The sequence below is a fragment of the Scyliorhinus torazame genome, chromosome 13 (genome assembly GCF_047496885.1).
Source record: "Scyliorhinus torazame isolate Kashiwa2021f chromosome 13, sScyTor2.1, whole genome shotgun sequence".
Lineage (NCBI taxonomy): Eukaryota > Metazoa > Chordata > Chondrichthyes > Carcharhiniformes > Scyliorhinidae > Scyliorhinus > Scyliorhinus torazame.
Window position 1 is genome coordinate 193,296,971 of NC_092719.1, and position 19,532 is coordinate 193,316,502.

The 19,532-nt window shown below is 40.9% G+C and overlaps 1 protein-coding gene across 2 annotated transcripts in view; it reads left to right on the forward strand.

The window, feature by feature from the left end:
• Positions 1 to 377: 377 nt before the first annotated feature.
• The window catches only part of atrip (ATR interacting protein), a 36,001-nt gene continuing 16,846 nt past the window's right edge, over positions 378 to 19,532 (forward strand). Inside the window, exons 1-11 of one of the 2 annotated variants that reach the window (XM_072472650.1) lie at positions 378 to 523; positions 1,805 to 1,892; positions 3,025 to 3,477; positions 7,051 to 7,133; positions 8,292 to 8,462; positions 9,736 to 9,854; positions 10,887 to 11,050; positions 12,559 to 12,666; positions 14,077 to 14,178; positions 15,909 to 16,035; positions 17,831 to 18,565. In XM_072472650.1, the coding sequence (XP_072328751.1) occupies positions 1,865 to 1,892; positions 3,025 to 3,477; positions 7,051 to 7,133; positions 8,292 to 8,462; positions 9,736 to 9,854; positions 10,887 to 11,050; positions 12,559 to 12,666; positions 14,077 to 14,178; positions 15,909 to 16,035; positions 17,831 to 18,565 (2,090 nt within the window). In that variant the 5' untranslated portion in view covers positions 378 to 523; positions 1,805 to 1,864. Of the gene's footprint in view, positions 524 to 563; positions 1,107 to 1,804; positions 1,893 to 3,024; positions 3,478 to 7,050; positions 7,134 to 8,291; positions 8,463 to 9,735; positions 9,855 to 10,886; positions 11,051 to 12,558; positions 12,667 to 14,076; positions 14,179 to 15,908; positions 16,036 to 17,830; positions 18,566 to 19,532 lie in introns of those variants that run through there. The other variant, XM_072472651.1, reaches the window with a different exon arrangement.

A 19,532-nucleotide genomic window follows, 5' to 3' on the forward strand; every position in this document is an offset into this window, starting at 1 on the left:
GAGCATCCAAATTAGAAATCCATTATTAGGTGGGTTACAGGGATAAAGAGAGGGTGGAGGCATGGGGCTTAAGTAGTGTGCTCTTTCCAAGGGCCGGTGCAGACTCGATGGGCTGAATGGCCTCCTGCACTGTAAATTCTATAAAGTTATAAATAAAAACAGAAAATGCTATAATTATGAATCCATTGTTGCTGCCAAAACTTTTAATTCAGAACTATAGTGCAGAGGAGTATAGCTTTGGCATTTTACTTGAACATTTTTTTGAATAAGTGAATATGACGATGATTAATTCAATATGCGTGGCATCTATTGTTATTGATGCTTCAAAATGCAGTATCCAAATAGAATCTGAACCAGGAGGATGCCGTAGGTATAGGGAGCACCAATCGGAAAGCTGGATGGAGGGATGTGTGCGGTGCCGGTGAACGGGAAGAAGCCACGAGTTGATTGGCTGTGGCTGGGTGACGCTGCTGCAGGCAGGCAACATGGCTGTCAGTGGAGAGCTCCTTGTGCTCGAAGCTTTGTGAGTGTCAGAGTTGGACCCTCGCGGGCTTTCAATTCCCACCGCGACGGGGCCCAGTTGTTAATCAGGCGACCTTGTGTCCTCTGGGTGTCGTTTATTCATACGCGCGAAACCAGACGTCTATTTTTGGAAGGGGGCGTGCCAAATTCTTGAGTTGTCACAGAAAATGCTGCAAGTACCCAGCAGGACTGCGGAGAGAGGAGCAGAAACAAATGCTTCAGGCTGTGATCTTCCATCAGAACTGGGACTGTTGGAGACGTAACATTTAGAGGTCTTCAGCCACTATGTCTTTGTTGGCGGCGGCGGGGGTAGATGAAACATAAAAGCTTGACATCATTTTCCAGTTCTGATTGGAAGGTCACCGACCTCAACTCTCCACAGACACTGCAGACTCGTTGAATATATTCGACGTGTTCTTATATTTCTGATTTCCAGCACCCGCATTTTTCTGCCTTTCTATTCCTGACTTGAGAGCTTGGACCCTTTTTAGTGAGAAGAAAAGACTGAATTCGCAACTACACAGCATTGATTTTTCTTTTGAAGCAGATGCAACACTATGGTTTTTGTAACCTTGTGAACCAAGGTTAGAAATTGAGCATGTAGTAGGTTATTGGGTAAACTAGGGGTGGCACTGTGATTTGTTAGCACTGCTGCCTCAGCTCCAAGGGCTCTGGTTCAATTCTTTTGGGTGACTGTGTGGAATTTGCAAGTTCTCCCCATGTCTGTGTGGGTTTCCTTCAGGTGCTCCAATGGGCGGCACAGTAGCACAGTGGTTAGCACTGTTGTTTCACAGCGGCAGGTTCCCTGGTTCGATTCCCCTCACTGTCTGTGCGGAGTCTTCACGTTCTCCACGTGTCTGCGTGAGTTTCCTCCGGGTGCTCCGGTTTCCTCCCATGGTCCCAAAAGACGTGCTGTTAGGTAATTTGGACATTCTGAATTCTCCCTCTTGTGTACCCGAACAGGCGCCAGAATGTGGCGACTCGGGGCTTTTCACATTGACTTCATTTCAGTGTTAATGTAAGCCTTCTTGTGACAATAAAGATTATTATTATTATTACCTGAGAACTCAGCACAGAGTAGGTTCTTGCTCTGTCCAAACAAGCTCACTTGAATCATCCATGGAATCCCACTTTCCCCTTTTTATTTTTCTATGTCTCAAACATCAGATTTTAGTTGAAAGAATGTGTAGATGATTTGTTTACAGGTTGTTGCCAGTATTCTGTCCAACCAGCTCCTGGGAAGTATGTGAAAACTTTCTCCATCTTTCTCCTATCACTATAGGAAAATGGAACCCGCCTTCGCGTAGCACGCCAAGAGGCTGCCATGTGCAAAATTCCATAAATGAATCTGTTACATATGGTTGATTCAGGTAAACTGAATATTATTTCAAGTGTGAGTAATGTTGAACTGCATTATGTCCTGTTACGGGCAGCATGGTGGCACAGTGGTTAGCACTGCTGCCTCACGGCGCCGAGGTCCCAGGTTCAATCCCGGACCTGGGTCACTGTCCGTGTGGAGTTTGCAAATTCTCCCCTTATTTGCGTGGGTTTTGCCCCCACAACCCAAAGATGTGCAGGGTAGATGGATTGGCCACGCTAAATTGCCCCTTAATTGGAAAAAATGTATCGGGTACAAAAATATTTAATGTCTTGTTAGATGCATCCAATTTAAGAAGCAATGTGCCATGGTTGTAGCTCGAGGATGCCCAAGAGAGACATTATTTAAAGTATTTAAGATTCATAAGAGATAAATTTAAGCTATGATATGTTGAAAATTGCTACAAACTTTAGATGCAGACTCCATGGACTCAAACTTAGATGAGATATACACTTGAGATATGCAGAGCTTTGCTCCTCACTTCAATTCTATCATCCATCAAGATCTCTTTTTTTCTTTTCCAATTCTGGCCTCTTGTACATTCCGGATTTTAATTGTTGCACCATTGGTTATTGTGCCTACAGTCACTAAATTTCTAAATTCTGGAATTGTATCTAAATTTCTCTATCCATCTCTCCTCCCTTAGGACAGTCTTCAAAACTTATCTTTTTGACAAAGGTTTTGTCACCTATTTCATCATCTCCTTATGTGACTAAATGTTTTATTTTATTGGATAACATCCTTGTAAAGCAACATGAAACTTTTTACAATGTCAAAGGTGCTATACAAATGCAAATTGATGGTAGTGGTGAATGTAGGGAATGGACTGCCTTGTGTGGTCGGAAGGAGCAAATTATGAGATATTTGTCTGATCAGATTCAGATTGTCTTTTGGGGTCCTTTGCTGTTCTATATTATAATTGCCCATGTTGGACAAATATTGCTGATTCTTTTATCTGGATTAAATAATTTTTGTTGTAAAGGTATTCGATTTTGGATTAGGACAGTCTTCTCTGTATAGGTGTTTGCTTTCTGTCAGTCTGTCTTTTGAAAAACATTGGAAAGGGTTAATTAAAAGATGAATATTGTTCATAAATGTTTTATTATCTGTTGGCTGCTCCGCAGGATCAAATACTGGAGCAATGTCATCAAGTGCTCTTTTTATGAACTCAGCAAAGAAACGAAACAGCTCTATTATTTATAGCATGGAAAGGTTGCCACCAGAAATTCCAGTTTCAAGGATTTCAGGATTTTCAAACCGAGGAAAAAAGAACATAAACCATGACTGTGAAGGGTTTCCACCAAACAAACGCCGCAAAGCAGAACAAGCCACAAGAACAAATGAAGATCCTTTTGGAGATGATGAAGATTTCACTGCTGATGATTTGGAGGAATTGGATATTCTAGCCTCACAAGTTTTAAGTCAGGATGTGAAGCCTGTGCCCAATGCTATGAAAGCACCTGTGAGCAATATTAAAAAGAAAGAATCATCAGTACTGAAAAATGACACACAGACAAAAGTTTCTGCTGTGTCAACTGTATCATTAAGCAATGTAAATGCAGTAAAGGAACTTCATGGTAATGTGCAAGTTTTTAATTCCAGCATTTATAATATTGAATTCATAGCTGATAATACTTAAATGTTCTTTTCTTGGTTTTCTCTTCTCGTTTGCCATGTTATAGTGAATTGAGCACCAGTTCAAAATGGAGATGATTTATATGTAAACTTTTGGCTTGTTTTGTCATGCCATTTGACTGGGGGAGGTGGGAGGATGTGGAGCAGGGGAGAGAGAGTGGTGGTAGGTATCATAGCTGAAATTGATGTCCTCGCCATTCACATGCGCATAATCATCAGCACCTGTTTGCCTAATCAACTAAGAAGTGCTGAGGATAATTTTTGTGACCGTGTTGCTGAGGATTGAGTTAAGGTTACTAATATTAATGGGGATTCATGATTGAATCTGCAACCTGCACGGTCTCCATGGCCTAGTTAATCTCTGCATAATCTTGCTCCTGTTAACTTTGTAAAATAAGTTCATTTTTTAATAGAATCCAAGTCGGTTGGTGGAACAGGGAGTTTATTGACTTGTCCTGTCTTACAGCTTTCCTCCCACACAACCCAGTGTTCCAGCAATTTTCTATTTATATGATTAATAACCATCACCTATTTCTCTCAACCTTAAAGTAATTGACATTAACAAACCTTAAAAATGTAATTGATAAGACAGTGACACATTTAAATGGGAACAGTAATGTATAAAAAATAACTAAAGTTGATTGCTGTGGTCATGCAATAACTTTTTAAATTGGCATTACTTTTTCTTACACCTGTACAGAGTCAAAATGAAACACGGCAATAATGTATGTTTATGTAGCACTCCTCATAGAAACACATTTTGAGCACTTTACTAGGAAAAGAAATGGATGTGAAAAGGATGTGAAAGGCCATGCAGAGAGGAGACTGAAGCTATAGTTGGAAAAAAAAGGCAGTTTGAATGCAGGGGGAGGTATAAAGGCATTGTGGTTTGGAAAATGATTTCCAGAAGCCACGGATTTATTGGCTGAAAGGTTGACCATCCGTGTTGATGTGTGGAGTACTGGTAATTCAGAATCTGAAGAATGGAGGATAAAAATGTATCCCAATAGAGTGAAGTAAGATGGTGGCGGATTTTGAGAACTGGATCAGTGGTCCGAAAATCAATTAAATGCAGCACGTGAATGCAGTGATCAAGGCATGGATAAGGAATCTCAGCAGCAGTGGGTGAAAGTTTGGACGGAGGACATGAGCAAAGACAAACTAGGATCTATTGGATGTGGAGTAGAAAGATTAATTTAGGAGTGAGGTTGTGCACCATAAGGGGAAATTGTGAATTCTCAACTTGAGTATGTAATTGCTGATGAGAGCTGAATGAGATGGCTTAAGATTTCTTGAGCAATTTTCAACTCATCCGATCTTAATGTTGGAGAAGCAGTTTGATCATATACCAAAAGTTTGTGAACAGTGGTGGCAGGGCACTGTCTTACAGTGACCAATGAAGTAAAATTCCATTTGTATTATAAAAACAGCTGGAAAAACTCCGGTCTGGCAGCGTCTGTGGAAAGCAAATCAGAGTTAATGTTTTGAGTCCATGTGACTGTCCGATAGAGCTCAAATAGGGAGAAATGTGATAGATTCTTCAAGGGGGGGGGGGCGTGTCGAACGTTTTGAGCAAAGTAGAAAGTCCGAGATAGAAGGGAAGGAGGAGAGATTTGACAAAGATCATATGTTCTCAAGGCAAAGGGAGTGTTAATATAGTGTTAAAAGACTAAAGAAGCTGCTGATGCTGACATGAAGGTAAGATAGCAGAATATGTTAATTGTGGAACAAGGGTCAGTGAGGACAAGGAGAACTCTCATGCTTCTGGGAGGGAGGGGAAGGGGTGCGGGAGCTGTGTCGGACATGGCTGAGTGTCCTGTCAACCACAGAAAAAAAGGAAGACATGTTAGAAGCACCATTTTGGGAGGTAGCATCATCACAACAAAGTCAGAGAAACTGGGAGAATGGGATGGAGTTCATGCATGAAGCGGGGTGTGAGACGCAGTAATCAAGGTAGCTCGTCAGTGGGCTTGTAATGAATATTGGTAGTCAGTCTGTCACAGAAATGAGATAGACCCAGCGTTATCTGCTTTTATTTCTGATTCCCAACATCTGCAGCATTTTGCTTTCATTCCGTATTTATTTGGAATTCCAAGATTTACCAGTATTTGTAGTATTCTATTCAAAATTTGTTTATAATTAGGGCCATTTTTTAAAACATTGAACTGGATAGTCCTCTTGATTCTTACCAGTATCTGTGAATTGCAGGATTCTGTTCATTTAGTGTGAAAACTGAAAATCGAGGCTATTATGCATGTGTGTAAGACTTCCCCATGTCATACATTTTTACAGAGTTCTGCAACAAGCAACGCAAAGGAAATATTTCGGAAACAAATTTTTTCAAAAAAATCATCAAGAAATTACAAATAAGCATCCAACATCCTTTAAACTCTAAGCAAAAACCTCAGGCAAACATCTCCCCTATCAATTCAACAGTAACTTTATTAAACTCTTTGACGAACAACTGACCAACCCGCCCTCAATGCAAAATGAGTGCCCTTTTGGAAAACATTTTATACATCTTTCCCAAGAGTGAGCATGGACATCATACATACAGGACTGTGTGTCCTATAAAGGTGGTTCTTAATAGAAAATGTCAAATATTACATTGGATTGGGTTGGATTTGTTTATTGTCAAGTGTACCGAGGTACAGTGAAAAGTATTTTTCTGCGAGCAGCTCAAACAGATCATTTAGTACATGAAAATAAAATAGAAGGAAAATACATAATAGGGCAATACAAGGTACACATCGGGTGAAGCATACAGGAGTGTAGTATTAATCAGGTCAGTCCATAAGAGGGTCATTTAGGAGTCTCGTAACAGTGGGGAAGAAGCTGTTTTTGAATCTGTTTGTGCGTTCTCAGACTTTTGTATCTCCTGCCTGATGGAAGAAGTCCTTCATCTAAAACCGTGGAGTAAAAGCCCACTCTCAGTCCCGGATCATTATGTAGTGGTTGAGTGTTGTTTTCAGATCCGCTCGTTCACCTTCTCGGGTGTGGGAATTTCTTGTACTATTTACAGTCTCAGCAGTTCACTCCTGCATAAGAGCTAGAAAATGTTTAACAGTTGTTGGCAGAATATGAGAAAGGGAAAAGGATGTAAAAAGTGTAAATGGATAAATTTAGAAGTGAGTTTATGATAGAAAACAAATCCGGATAGAGAAAAGGAGATGCGTGGATTAGAAAGGCAAATAGAAAACAATAGGGAGGAAGAGACCAGTCAGAGAAAATTTGGGCAGAAAGTATGGGAAAGAGAAATGGGACAATGAAAATGTGAAGAGAGGGGAAAATATGTGGGCTGCGAGAGGTGAGGAGAGTTGTTGAGAAAGAGACAGCATTTTTGGTTTCTATGGAATCCTGAGAAGGAGGCTACAGCAAGAGATGGAAAAAATATTGTATGCATACGTTGTGCACATAACAGAAATCAATAAACAAAAGTTATAGTGTGGCTATGCAAGATTGGGGATGAGCATCCCAACTTTGTAAATTCAATTTCCTATTCCCTTTTTACACAGGGAATGGTCTCATTCAAAGTAACAATACTGATTCATTTGGATTTGAGGTTCTTCAAGAACAACATGAGAAGCTGAGGCAACAGGTGGTGTATATGTACTTTTTCTGCTAAAAGGGTTGTTACTGAATCAAACAATGGTCGTGGGTTTGGAAAGTGCTGCCTAGAACCTTGGTGAGTTCCTGCAGTGCATCTTGTAGGTGGTACGTATGGCTGCCACTGTTCGTTGGTGGTGGAGGGATTGAATGTTTGTGGGCTGCTTTGTCCTGGATGGTGCGAGCTTCTTTTGTGTTGCTGGAGCTGCACTCATCCAGCAAGTGGAGAGTATTACACTCCTAACTTGTGCCTTGTACATGGTGGACAGGTGCTAGTGAGTCAATACATGAGTTATCCACTGCAGCATTTTGACCTTCTGTGGTAGCCACAATATTTATATGGCTGGGGGGTCAGTTAGCTCAGTTGGCTGGTTCATGATGTGGAGTGACACCAACAGCGCGGGTTCAATTCCCCTACTGTCTGATGTTATTCATGAAGGTCCTGCCTTCTCAACTGCCCCTAGCCTAAGGAGTCGTGACCCTTGGGTTAAATCACACCAGAGAGCGAGTCAGCTCTCTCTCTCAAAAAGGGCAGCCTATGGTCCTCTGCACTTGAGCAACTTCATATCATTTCATTTATATGGCTAGTCCAATTCATTTCTGGTCAATGGTAACCCCCAGGATGTTGATTGTGGGGGATTCAGCAATGGTAATGCCATTGAATGTCAAGGGCAATGGTTAGATCCTCTCTTGTAGCAGATGGTCGGGGATAGAACTCTGTGGTGTTGAGATCAATGTGATCCACGTTGGCTGACCAGTCACTGGAGTCAACTGCACAACACCCATCTCTTTCCCCCCCCCCACCCCCAAATGAGTCTGCGTTACAAGCATGTTGCAGCTATTGCTGGTGATGGCCAAGGCTCCAATTTATTTCCATCACATGTCTGACCAGGCATCTGTTCTGCCCGCCATTGCTGAATGTTGGAAGCATTTTGTTTTTTTTAATAAACATTTTATTGAGGTATTTTTTGGGGCATTGTAACAGCAGCAATATAAACAATGTACATGAAAATATAAACATAGTACAAATACCACCTCCCGAAAGCTAGGCATGTCCGATAGCCAGGTAAATGATATTACATGTTTGAGTTTATTCAGGATATTTGTCATGATACTCTGTATGCATTGAAAATTTGTTTTATTAATGCAGTTTAATGAACTACAAGAAGAAGTGCAGGTTAAAAATGGTGAAATCCGAGTTTTGCGAGATTCTTTACGGAGTGTGGAATCTGAATTTGACCAGCAGAAAAGACAGTATTTACTCAATGAAAGGGAGAAAACAGAAGCACAAAGCCAGAGAGAAAAGGAGCTCTCCAGAAAGGTATGAGACCAATAAGAACATGGCACAAGAGGATCAGTTTCTCATTAATCTTATATAACCTCTATTTCGGAATACAGCCCACCAAGCCATCTCCTTCACAGGTCCACACTGTTTAAGATTCTGTAGTCAGTTCCTGACACCTGTCCTGTGTCAGTCCTATAACTTCTGATAATGGGTGCAGTAGAATGATTTTAGCTTGCTCTTGTCTATGGGAAAGTGCCTATCCTTCATTCATTGCTTGCCTAGAACTGCTTTTTTGAATTTAGAACTTGCATTGAGTTGTATTGTGTCTGCAACACAGAAACAGGCCATTTGACCCAATGGTACATGCTAGCATTTACATTCCACACAATCCTCCCTCCGCCCATCTTCATTCAACCCTATCAACATTAAAGCTTGTGTAAGGAATTACATGATCCATTCTTTTCCATCATTACTGCCGTGTGTTGCTTCATTGCTGCCAGAAGATAATTATATTTTTAAAAATAAGTATTGAAACATAAAAGCATTGAAACATAAAAAATGATTTCAGTGCCTAATTTTCCCTTTGTCTCTTGAATGAACTTTATGATGTGGTGAAGGCACAGGTGCAAACCAAGGCATTGAATATCGACAGGTTACTTGACCATGTCAAGCCATCACTGTTGAGTCATAAATTGTTTTCATCTACTTGCAGGTAGACATAATAATCTTTATTAGTGTCACAAGTAGGCTTACATGAACACTGCAATGAAGTTACTGTGGAATCCCTAGTGGTCACACTACACCGCCTGTTCTGAAGGAGAATTCAGAACATCCAATTCACCTAACAAGCGCGTTTTTCGGGACTTGTAGGAGGAAACCGGAGTAGCCGGAGGAAACCCACGCAGGCACAGGGAGAACGTGCAGACACAGCACAGACTGACCCAAGCTGGGAATCGAACCCGGGTCCCTGCCGCTGTGAAGCAACAGTGCTAACCACTGTGCTATTGTGCTGCCCATATGCACCCTCCGGATACTAGAAGGGGAGTCCTACCTTTTTATCCCTCCTCCCCAATCCAACTTGATTTTAATTCTTGAGCCCAGGGATTCTTGAAGCACTGTGATCCATTTTGAGATTGGCTAGCTCGGCAGGAAAGGTTTTTTGCTACTTTAGGTTTTACAAAGACAAGCTTTTGTCTAAAGCCCATGACACCATGAATGTTTTCAAATTGATTCACTACACATTGATTTTAACTTATTCTTTTGTCTCGGGAAAATATATTTTAGCTAACATTGTGTTTGTGAACTTCAGGTACAGTCACTGCAGTCTGAACTGCAATTTAAAGAAGCAGAGATGAATGAGCTGCGTTCAAAACTTAAAAACTGTGAAAGAATGGCCAAGTCTGTTGTTCCGAGTGTTGCTAAAATCAGGTACGTGAGAGTAGCTAAGTGGAAGTCCTAAATTTAGCTATTCAAGGAACACTTGATAGTAAGAGAATTTTTACTAAAGGGAAAACTCAAAATCTTGTCTGTATTTATTTTGGTTACTCTATAAAGAAATTAGCTATCTCGTAACGTGCTCTAAAACGTGTTTACTTTGCATCCACAAATCCTGTGCAGTGGCAATGAATGGGGATTGAAATCAATGGTTAATTGGATTCTACCATTTTTACAGATTGGCTTGTCCAGTGAGAATGGCAAATAGAATGCTTTTGTTTCAAAAGCAGGGAAAATAGTTCTAGAATTATTATTATTTAAATGTGGTTGTTTAGGAGTTTATATTCTGTGACATTTTATTATCTATGTAGAGTTTGGAAATCTTGACTTTTTTGCACAAGAGATCAATTTGTATGTGATAATTGTAGCTCTAGGCTGGAGATGCGCCACTTCAGTCTGAGCCTGAAAATGAAAGTTTTAATGTTTCAAGGGCTGAGCAAAACAACGTTCTATCTGGAAGACAAGTGCGTGGCATATAATCAGTGGCTGGTAGTTTGCCACCTTGTGGGGAAGTTTCCAACCCTCTCCCATCAGCTTGGCCAGGAACGTTTTATGTAAAAATCAGTTTCACTCGTTCACTGTTCTTATTTATTCTTTTTGCGTTTCTCACTTGGGGGCCAAGCACTAAAAATTATACACTGTAACAAAATAGCAGTTGAGGTTCTTGGACATATTGCATGACCCATCAAAATGTTTTAGTACCTAAGGAGGTTGGGAATCTCATAGGTTGAATTGTCCAGCCTAATTTTTAAAAAATGTTTATCAGATATCTTTGTGAAAATATTTATTGTATCTTCTAAATACAGTTATGCTTGTTACTTCTTATAGATTAGCCAAATGGTACCATAAATCTTGAATAGGTTATGGCGCTAAGTTCAAATTGTTGGCAATATTTCTATTCCATTAATCTCCAATGTATGTCTTAACATCTCCAATGTAGTTGTAAAAACACACATGTCTCTTTAGCCCTAGGAAAATTTCATCTGGATCCTTAAAATCTGAGAGTGGTGCTTCCCCTCAGATTGCAGGGAATTATTTTCCTGATATGAAGGCATTTGCCGCAACGATGTCTCCTGTGCATTCTGTTTGTTCTGCTCCAGCAGCTAACGAGCTCTTGGCTGATAAGGAAGGTGATGCTGTTTTTTCACTTAACATAGCAATCCAACATGCACACATGTAATGTGAAGTTATAATTATTACGAATGTGTAGGCATTTTATGAATGTTTAAGATAGAGTTAGAAATGTTTCCATAAAGTGCAATTGGAACACTGATTTGTACGCTTCTATCTGTGCAATTTTATACTGGCTTTATTCATGACATAGAGCTGTCTCACTCGTTTAATTGTCATGCTTATTTTTGTTCGAGCCTGTTTTAGTCGTCTGCAACTCTAAACACTCAGGTCCTTTCTCTTTGACTGCTTTAAGTTATTTAAACTGAGGGCAGCATGGTGGTGCAACGGTTAATACTGCTACCTCACGGCGCCGAGGTCCCAGGTTTGATCCCGGCTCTGGGTCACCGTCCTTGTGGAGTTTGCACATTCTCCCCATGTTTGCATGGGTTTCACCCCCACAACCCAAAGATATGCAGGGTAGGTGAATTGGCCATGCTAAATTGCCCCTTAATTGGAAAAAATGAATTGGGTACTTCAAATTTATATAAAAAAGATATTTAAACTAAAGGAATTGTTGGAATGCAGTTTGTAGCAGCAAAATTCATTTTCACGAACTAAATTCTCAAACGAAATGTGCCATGATTCTAGTTGCGAGTAGTATTCACTTGATTCTAAAATGCTGATCTTGTCAGTGTTAGAGATCGGGTCAATGAAATACTACTTTTAAAATCGTATGTTCAGGCAAGATTTGAATGTCAAGTAACTGATATGTGAGAAGTATCCTCAATAGTGTTAGAAGCAATAGAATCATCAAAATATAAAGAAACAAAAGAAAATTCTTTGTAAAAAGCTTGCATGGCAGAAACTGAAATAAAAGAGTACTTTTCCTGCTTGCTCTAGATCACACATTGGAACTGCTCCAAAATGTGGAGCTGCAGCTGTAGATTACCACCAGTTTGCATATTGACCTTGTTTCTGTCATGGTTGTCTGTACAGAGTTAGATGTAATGGGCTAGCTGCCATGTCTGCCCTGAACTTGACTCTGGCCACCTGCAGAGGAATATGACTTTTAAACATAGAGAACAGAGTTGAAAGCCTGGAAGTATGGATAATTGAATTGGTATGCATTGCTACACCCTTTATCAGGAGAGGGAGGACATTTGAGTTAGAGCATGGAATAGTTGAGGCAGGTGTATTGGTGGGTTGAGACAATGTGATTTGAACACTAGGATGAGAATTTGTTTGGAGGTGTAGGGAACTGGAATATAAGTCCTTGAGCATGGACAATGAGCTGAGTGGCAGTTTGGTGTGGATTTGGAGATGGCAGCAGACTTTGGAGTAATCTGTAGTTTATGCAAGGTGTTGAAGGCGGAGGCTATGTAAGAGAGCATTGAAATAGTTCGGTCTAAAGAGGTAACAAAAGCCATTCATTAAGAGTTTGTGTCAGATGGGATGCGGCAGGAGCAGAGTTGGGTGATGTTATGGAACTTTAATTAATGTTCAAATTTAACTCTTGCATTTACAGACACAAAGGATTTGAAAGAGTTACACATTGCTAGGAGGGAAATGCCAAAAAAAAGTCCCTCACTTAATTCCATTCAGGGGAAATTCTCACACAACAGGCAACCTGAAGGTAAGCTATCATTATTTTTGATATATTTTTGAGGTTATGCATGGATGTGACTTATCTAAGCCTCCTTAATGAGCCAATGTTCCTGTAGATAATGGGCTATTCATGCAGTTTCCATAACTTTGGTACAACCTGGAAATATGCACTTGATATTTGATCTATAATCTATTTTTATTTTCTATGAAGGTCCATGTTTACCTTCTCCAGTATTAATCCTGCATTTAAAGAGAAAATTGGAATCTAGTGAAGAGAAAAGTTTCTTTTGTAGTCCGATTTAGGTGGTGCTTGCTTTTAGCATGGCAAAATACAAGTAAAACTTCTGAATAGTGGGACAATTGCATTCTGATTAGGTTACTAGACAAAAGATTTGTTAAGAAGCTTTGTGTAAATGCTTGGCAATTGTGTACTACATTCAACAAATGGATATAAGGGGTAAAGTTATTGCACTTTTCAAGTTTCTTCAATCTCCTAATGTTAGATGGAATTCCTACATGCCAGTCAGCTTTCACTGCTTGGACTCCATAGATTTCTGAAGCTGTGGCGAAATTCCCACCCTTTGGGGAACTGGAGTTACTCCAGTAGTTATTGAGGAAACCTCTAAAAATGCACACATTAGGTAGGTTCCTGAGATTATTTAGGTGGCAGCAATTATTCTTCGTAGATTGTAAAAGTGATATTTTATGAGGATTGTGAGAACTCTTTTAAAGTATGTTGATTATTTAGTTTCTGGAATCTTATTTTCCTGTGTCTTTTGAAGATGAGTAAATATTCTGAAAATATTGCCTGCATACAGAGGGCCTCACTATGGATGGGATCCTAGAGTAACCTGGGAATTTAGGACAGGGAAGGAAATTACCAAAGTTGAGAGGGATGTTAATGTGAAATTCTGATACACACCTACAATTCCTTACATGAGGAGTTAATGATCCTTACCGTGCCACCATATGGGCGTCCTAAGACTTGGCCAAGGACTTCTTCATTGGACAAGTCCACTGAAATCTTAGTTTGGCCTCTATTTCCTCGTGTCCATTCCCGCAAACCTTTCTTACCAAGGGCTGCATTCCTTCCCAATGGCAACTGTTTTTCATCCATGCTTCTTGAGGTTTTAAATTATTGGTACTTGTGGATTTTATATATATATATATATATATGCAATAAAAATAGCATAGGAGTGAAGTATTCTATTTGTAGCTTTGCCGCAGTGTTCAAACTTTTCTAGAGGTGGAGGAGGAAGTGTGAGCAGTAAAATGTACTTTGTTTTGTTGTTTTTTATTTGATTTGTGTTTTTGCATATCAAAGATCTTATTCTCATATCTTTGGTACAATTTACATCGTGGTTTAAGGTACAACTTTGACATTTAGCTCAGTTAATGTTATTTGATCAGACTTGGTGAATCTTTTGTTCCTTCTTAGGCTCTGTTGCGCATTCCATTTGTACTGGTGAGAGGGTGCAAGTAACCTGGTCCAAAGCTGATCTTGAGATGGTTACGGGAAGTTGCAGAGGAATGGTCGAAGGTGAGATTTCCTCAGATTTTCAGGGCCTTTATATAATGTCTCCTGCTAAATAACATTTATTATTAATCTGGGGTAAGTTAAGTTTCATCATTATTTTTTAATGGAAAATATTTTATTGAGGCATTTATAATTTTAACAATTTTAAACATCAAATTTCAGCAAAATCACAACAATATAACCAACAACAACCCCTCCCCACGAGCACAAACCCTAGCCAACATGGCTGACACAAACAATGCCACCTTCCCCAACCACCCATCTGTTGGTTCTCCTATCCTTCTCTCCCATGCCTCATATTCCCCCTCCTTCCCCCATTGCTGACAGCTTAATTTTTCTCGAAGAAGTCGATGAATGGCTGACACCTCCGAGCAAACCCCTGTAACAAACCCTTCAAGGAAAATTTAATTTTTTCGAGTCTGAGAAACCCCGCCTCGTCGCTAACCCACACCCCGACTTCGGGAGCTCTGAGTCCCTCCAACCTAGTAAGATCCGTCTCCGGACCACCAGGGAGGCAAAGGCCAGGACGTCGGCCTCTTTCGCCCCCCTGCGCTCCCTGGTCTTCCGACACACCAAAGATTGCCATCTCTGGACTCGGCATCACCCTCACTTTTAGACCTCTGACATGACGTCAGTAAACCCCTGCCAGAAACCCCTCAGCCTCGGATATGGCTAAAACATATGGACATAGTTCGCAGGAGGCCCCGCACAGCACCCTCGCCTGTCCTCCACCTCCTCAAAGAACCAGCTCATCCGGGCTGCAGTCATATGTACCCTGTGGACCACCTTAAACTGTGGATCACTTTAATCTGTATCAGGCGAGGGCAGCCCAGTGGTGCATTGGTTAGCACTGGGACTACGGTGCTGTCGACTCAGGTTTGAATCCCAGCCCTGGGTCACTATCTGTGTGGCGTTTGCACATTCTCCCCGTGTCTGCGTGGGTTTCACCCCCACAACCCAAAGGTATGCAGGTTAGGTGGATTGACCACACTAAATTGCCCTTTAAATGGAAAAAAAAAAATAATTGGATACTCTAAATTTTAAAAAAAACCTGTATCATGCTGAGTCTGGCGCACAACGAGGCTGTAATAATTCTTCTAAGGGCCTCCAACCCCCCACCCAGCTCTTCTTCCCAATTTCTCTTCACCTCCCCAATCGGGGTTGCCTCCCACTCCATCCGCTCCTTATAAATCTCTGAGATCTTCCCTTCCCCTACCCCTGTTCTCGACACTGTCTTATTCTGTAGCCCATGGGACAGCAAGTGTGGGAAGGTCATTGTCATCATTGTTTCCTCATGATTCTCACTTTGTGTTCTCAGCTGCCATTATAAGCCAGTCTTGTTTCTTAGATTTAGACCATTCCATAGGTTTGGAACTTTGAACTAGCAATTGTTGATTTTGGGGATGCATGAGGTAGGACGAGATAGAAAAGGCTGTTTCACAGATTGTATATTTCTAGGTTGGTCTCCAGATTTCTCCATTGCTTCAAACTTTAGGCATATATGGACACTGGAATGCAAATCAGCCAATTTTGTAACCTATATCATTGGAATAAGTTTTGTTTCAAGGCAAGACCCAAAATGGTCGAAGGAACAGGTGCATCAATCGTTAAATTGTACAGATTAGAAATTGTTTAAGTTTGTAACTGAAAGCTTTCTTACATTTTGCTTCTGTATTGGTTGTTGACATTAGGGCCGTATGATGACTTTTTTTGTGCAATTTGTGCTTCTTAAGGTGCCTTATTGATGACCATATTGCTTAGCCAACCAGTTGGTCCTGGGACTTTGGGGTTGAACCACCTTCTCAACAGCAATTCGGAAAGTTTTTCTGGCTTGGCCCAACAGCACAGTTGCCTTAGCATGTAAGTATGACTTGTTGCAAGTGAGAGACGGAAATATAAATAAACTTCCACATCAGTATATGCTAAAACTAAACAGCCCTAAAATTACATCTTTTGAAAGAAAAATAACATTTTGACAGTATTTTGTTGTTGGTGAATAGTGTAAGGAAACCTTGATCTTATTCACTTAATTCTAAAGGTGGAAAGGCTTTTTGAAATACTGTTTCAGCAGATTATTTTGCCAGTCGATTAGACTATTTCCCAACATAATACTGACTGCAAACAATCTGCATTGCTTATTGTCTCTACAGATAGATTGGTGACATGAGGAAAATAGAATTGTGGCAGTTATCAGCTGTCTAAGGCACATTGAGGAAAATGAAAACATGTAATTTGACTTTTCCCTAAAGAAGTTTATTTCCTTTTTGAAGTTGGTTCAGATGATTGTAGATTTTATCTTTTTAATTTTAGGTTCCTCTTGAACTCCCAACAAGGTAGATAAGGTTTTCTTTTTAGTACTTAAGCTGCCTTGCTGAAGTTCAGTTCAGAAAATGAGTCCATTCTAGACAGTCGTTTGGTGCTTAAAGTACAGTCAGCCTGTAATGCTTTGAAAATCGAGCAAAATTAAAAACCTCCCATTGTCCTCCAAATATATTTTATAACAAAGTCTTGCTATGTTTAGATAGGCAAATGAGATCGGTTCCATACCTTGGAATTCCACTTCCAAATTCTCAGCATGAACAGCCTAAACCTTGAGACGCCATCCACACATTTTCTCTTGGCTCCCTCAATAATATCAATGACTTGGATCCATAGAAAGAGGCCATTCAACCCGTTGAGTCTGCTCCGACCCTCTGAAAGAGTACCCTACCGAGGCCCCCCAGTAAATCCCTGTTACCCCACCTAACCCGCACAACTTTGAACACTAAAGGGCAATTTTAGCATGGTCAATCCACCTAACATGCACATCTTTGGATTGTGGGAGGAAACTGGAGCACCTGGAGGAAGCCTCGCAGACATGGGGAGAACGCGCAAATTCCACAGTCACCCAAGGCCAGAATTGAATCCAGGTCCCTGGTGCTGCGAAGCAGCAGTGCTAACCACTGAGCAACTGTGCTGCCCCTTGACGTCCTTTTCCCCACTTGCAGTGCATCCCTTCAAATCCTACACATTTTATGTATGTATATACTTTGAAATTCAAAAATTTATTTTAAGTGATGTTTCATTTACTCCTAAACTCTTTATATGAAAACCTTCTGTATATAATCATCAAATAACAACTACATTTCATGCCTTTATTGCTGCCATTTATTGCATATTCATTATTTTTAACCAATATTCCTTTTTTACTGAACAGCAACGAAAGCATACTATTGAAACAGTTCTTTTCATTTGGAATATCATTCCTCGGGTGTTTAATATGGTGTTGATCCAGTGAGCATATAACTACCACGATATTTAGCCTTTATTAAAGATCAAAAGCTAAAAACTTTTCAATTTAAAAGAAAATGTGAATCGATGATGAATCTATAAAGTATACTTTTTAAAACAGAAACTTTGTTGCAGTATTCAATCCTTTCAGGACACAGCATTTAGGTTGCTTGCAGAAAGTCTGGATTTAGGTCCTGGTTTTCAATGATGTTTCAACTTGCCCCACATAGCATGTTTCACAGATTCAATCTAATTTGGCAAGTTCACTGAGCCATTATGGGTCTAGATTCATAACTAGAGGCAGCCTCACTGGACTATCCAGAATATGTGTAAAGTGAGAAGACATAATAAAAGTGTGCTAAAATAAAACCGTTTATCTTTGCAGTGGGTCTTCATCAACGGGGAAAACTTCTGAAGCTGGAACGAAAAGAACCCTTTCAAGTCTAAGTGACCTTCAGCACTTAGCCATGTGCGGCATTAACATGCTCATCTTGGACCAGGAATCATCAGAAAAAGAATTGGACACAAGAAAAGTCCCTCTCCAATTGAGAAGTCAAAATGACTTGCCTGGTGCAGTTCACCTTTTGCCACTAATAGAATATTACCTTGCTATTTACTGCCAAGCTTTGCACACTGAAAAAGCAGGAAGAAGCCCTTCTGGAAGTAGAAATTGCTGCCCCTCCAGTTCTGGGGAACCTGCTGCCTCAAATGTGGATGATTGCTTCAATAATTTGGAAGACTTCGCACTTGCAGCACTTGGTGTTTTATATCACCTTGTATCACATAGTCATACAGTTGGAAAATTCTTGTTGGCCCCTACCTCCAGTCACAGCAGTGAAGACGGCACTGTCTTAACTAAACAGTTACATAATAAAAATGCAGCACTAATCAGGCATGGAAATGAAGAGGAAGCAGGACCTTCTGAGCTTGACAAGGGGCACATCCAACAACAGGAATTGGTTGATAAAGAGCAACCTCAGCACCACTTGTTCAACAAGTTGCTGCAGCTTTCTGATCCTGTAGTTATAAGTGTCTCTCACCAAAGAGAAAATCTCCAGAATCAAAGCCTAAGAGTTTTAGGGAAGGTTGCTGAAAGTGCTACCACTGAACTCTTGTGCAGGTAATGAAAGGCAGACTAGGATATCACCCATTGTGGTTAATAATAGTGATACATGTCAATGAAACTCTAACCCCAGATCAGTAGGATCCATGTTAAATCACCATTGTGTGCTGAGTTAGCTGACAATAGCTGGGTTGACAGTGAAGGTGCTATGATTAGCTTCTACTCCCCTCAGTTAGATAAAATGGGCTTTGATTCTTAGTCCTGATCATTTTCCAGTGATCCTTTCAGGTAGTACACACATGCAAACCTGATCCGATTTGGGTGTGGTGTCCTTTCTGTTGGTTAGCTTTACCATCTGGACTCGCAAAAGAAAATTAGGTCTTATCTATGTATATCAGCCCAACTTTGGGATTGTCATTGCAATGACAAATCTACTCTGCTGCTGAAACAGCAGTACTGGAGCGGGTGGAGGCAGCCTCATGTAGGGGCACAAGTTTAGGGGCACTGTTAACGGCACCTCTGCTGTTCTCGCCGGCTCGGTACTCCACAAGCCTGGTGGTAGTGGTGGCCTTGAGGGTGTGGGGACAGTAGCGGAAGCACATGGAGTGGAGGGGGCGTCGGTATGGACACCTTTTTGTGGCAACTACCGAGGGTTTGATGGGAGGCTTTGAAGGTGTCTGATGGGGATTGAGCAGTTTGGGGACCTTTTTCTTGACGGCAGCTTTCCGTGCTTGGAGGAGGAGTTTGAGCTGCCCGGGGAGAATAGGTTCCGCTACCTACAGGTGAGGGACTTTGCATGGAGGCAGGTTTCGACCAACCGCCCCAGGGGATACAGGACAAGGTAGTGTCAAAATTGAGAGTGAAGGTCTCAGAAATTTTATAAAGAACACATGGAATGGGAGGGAACCACGATAGAGGAGGTAAAGCGAAAATGGGAGGGAAGAGTTGGGCAAGGAATTAGTGGCGGGATTGTGGGAGGATGCCCTGAGTAGGGTTAATGCGTCGTCGTCGTGTGCCAGGCTTA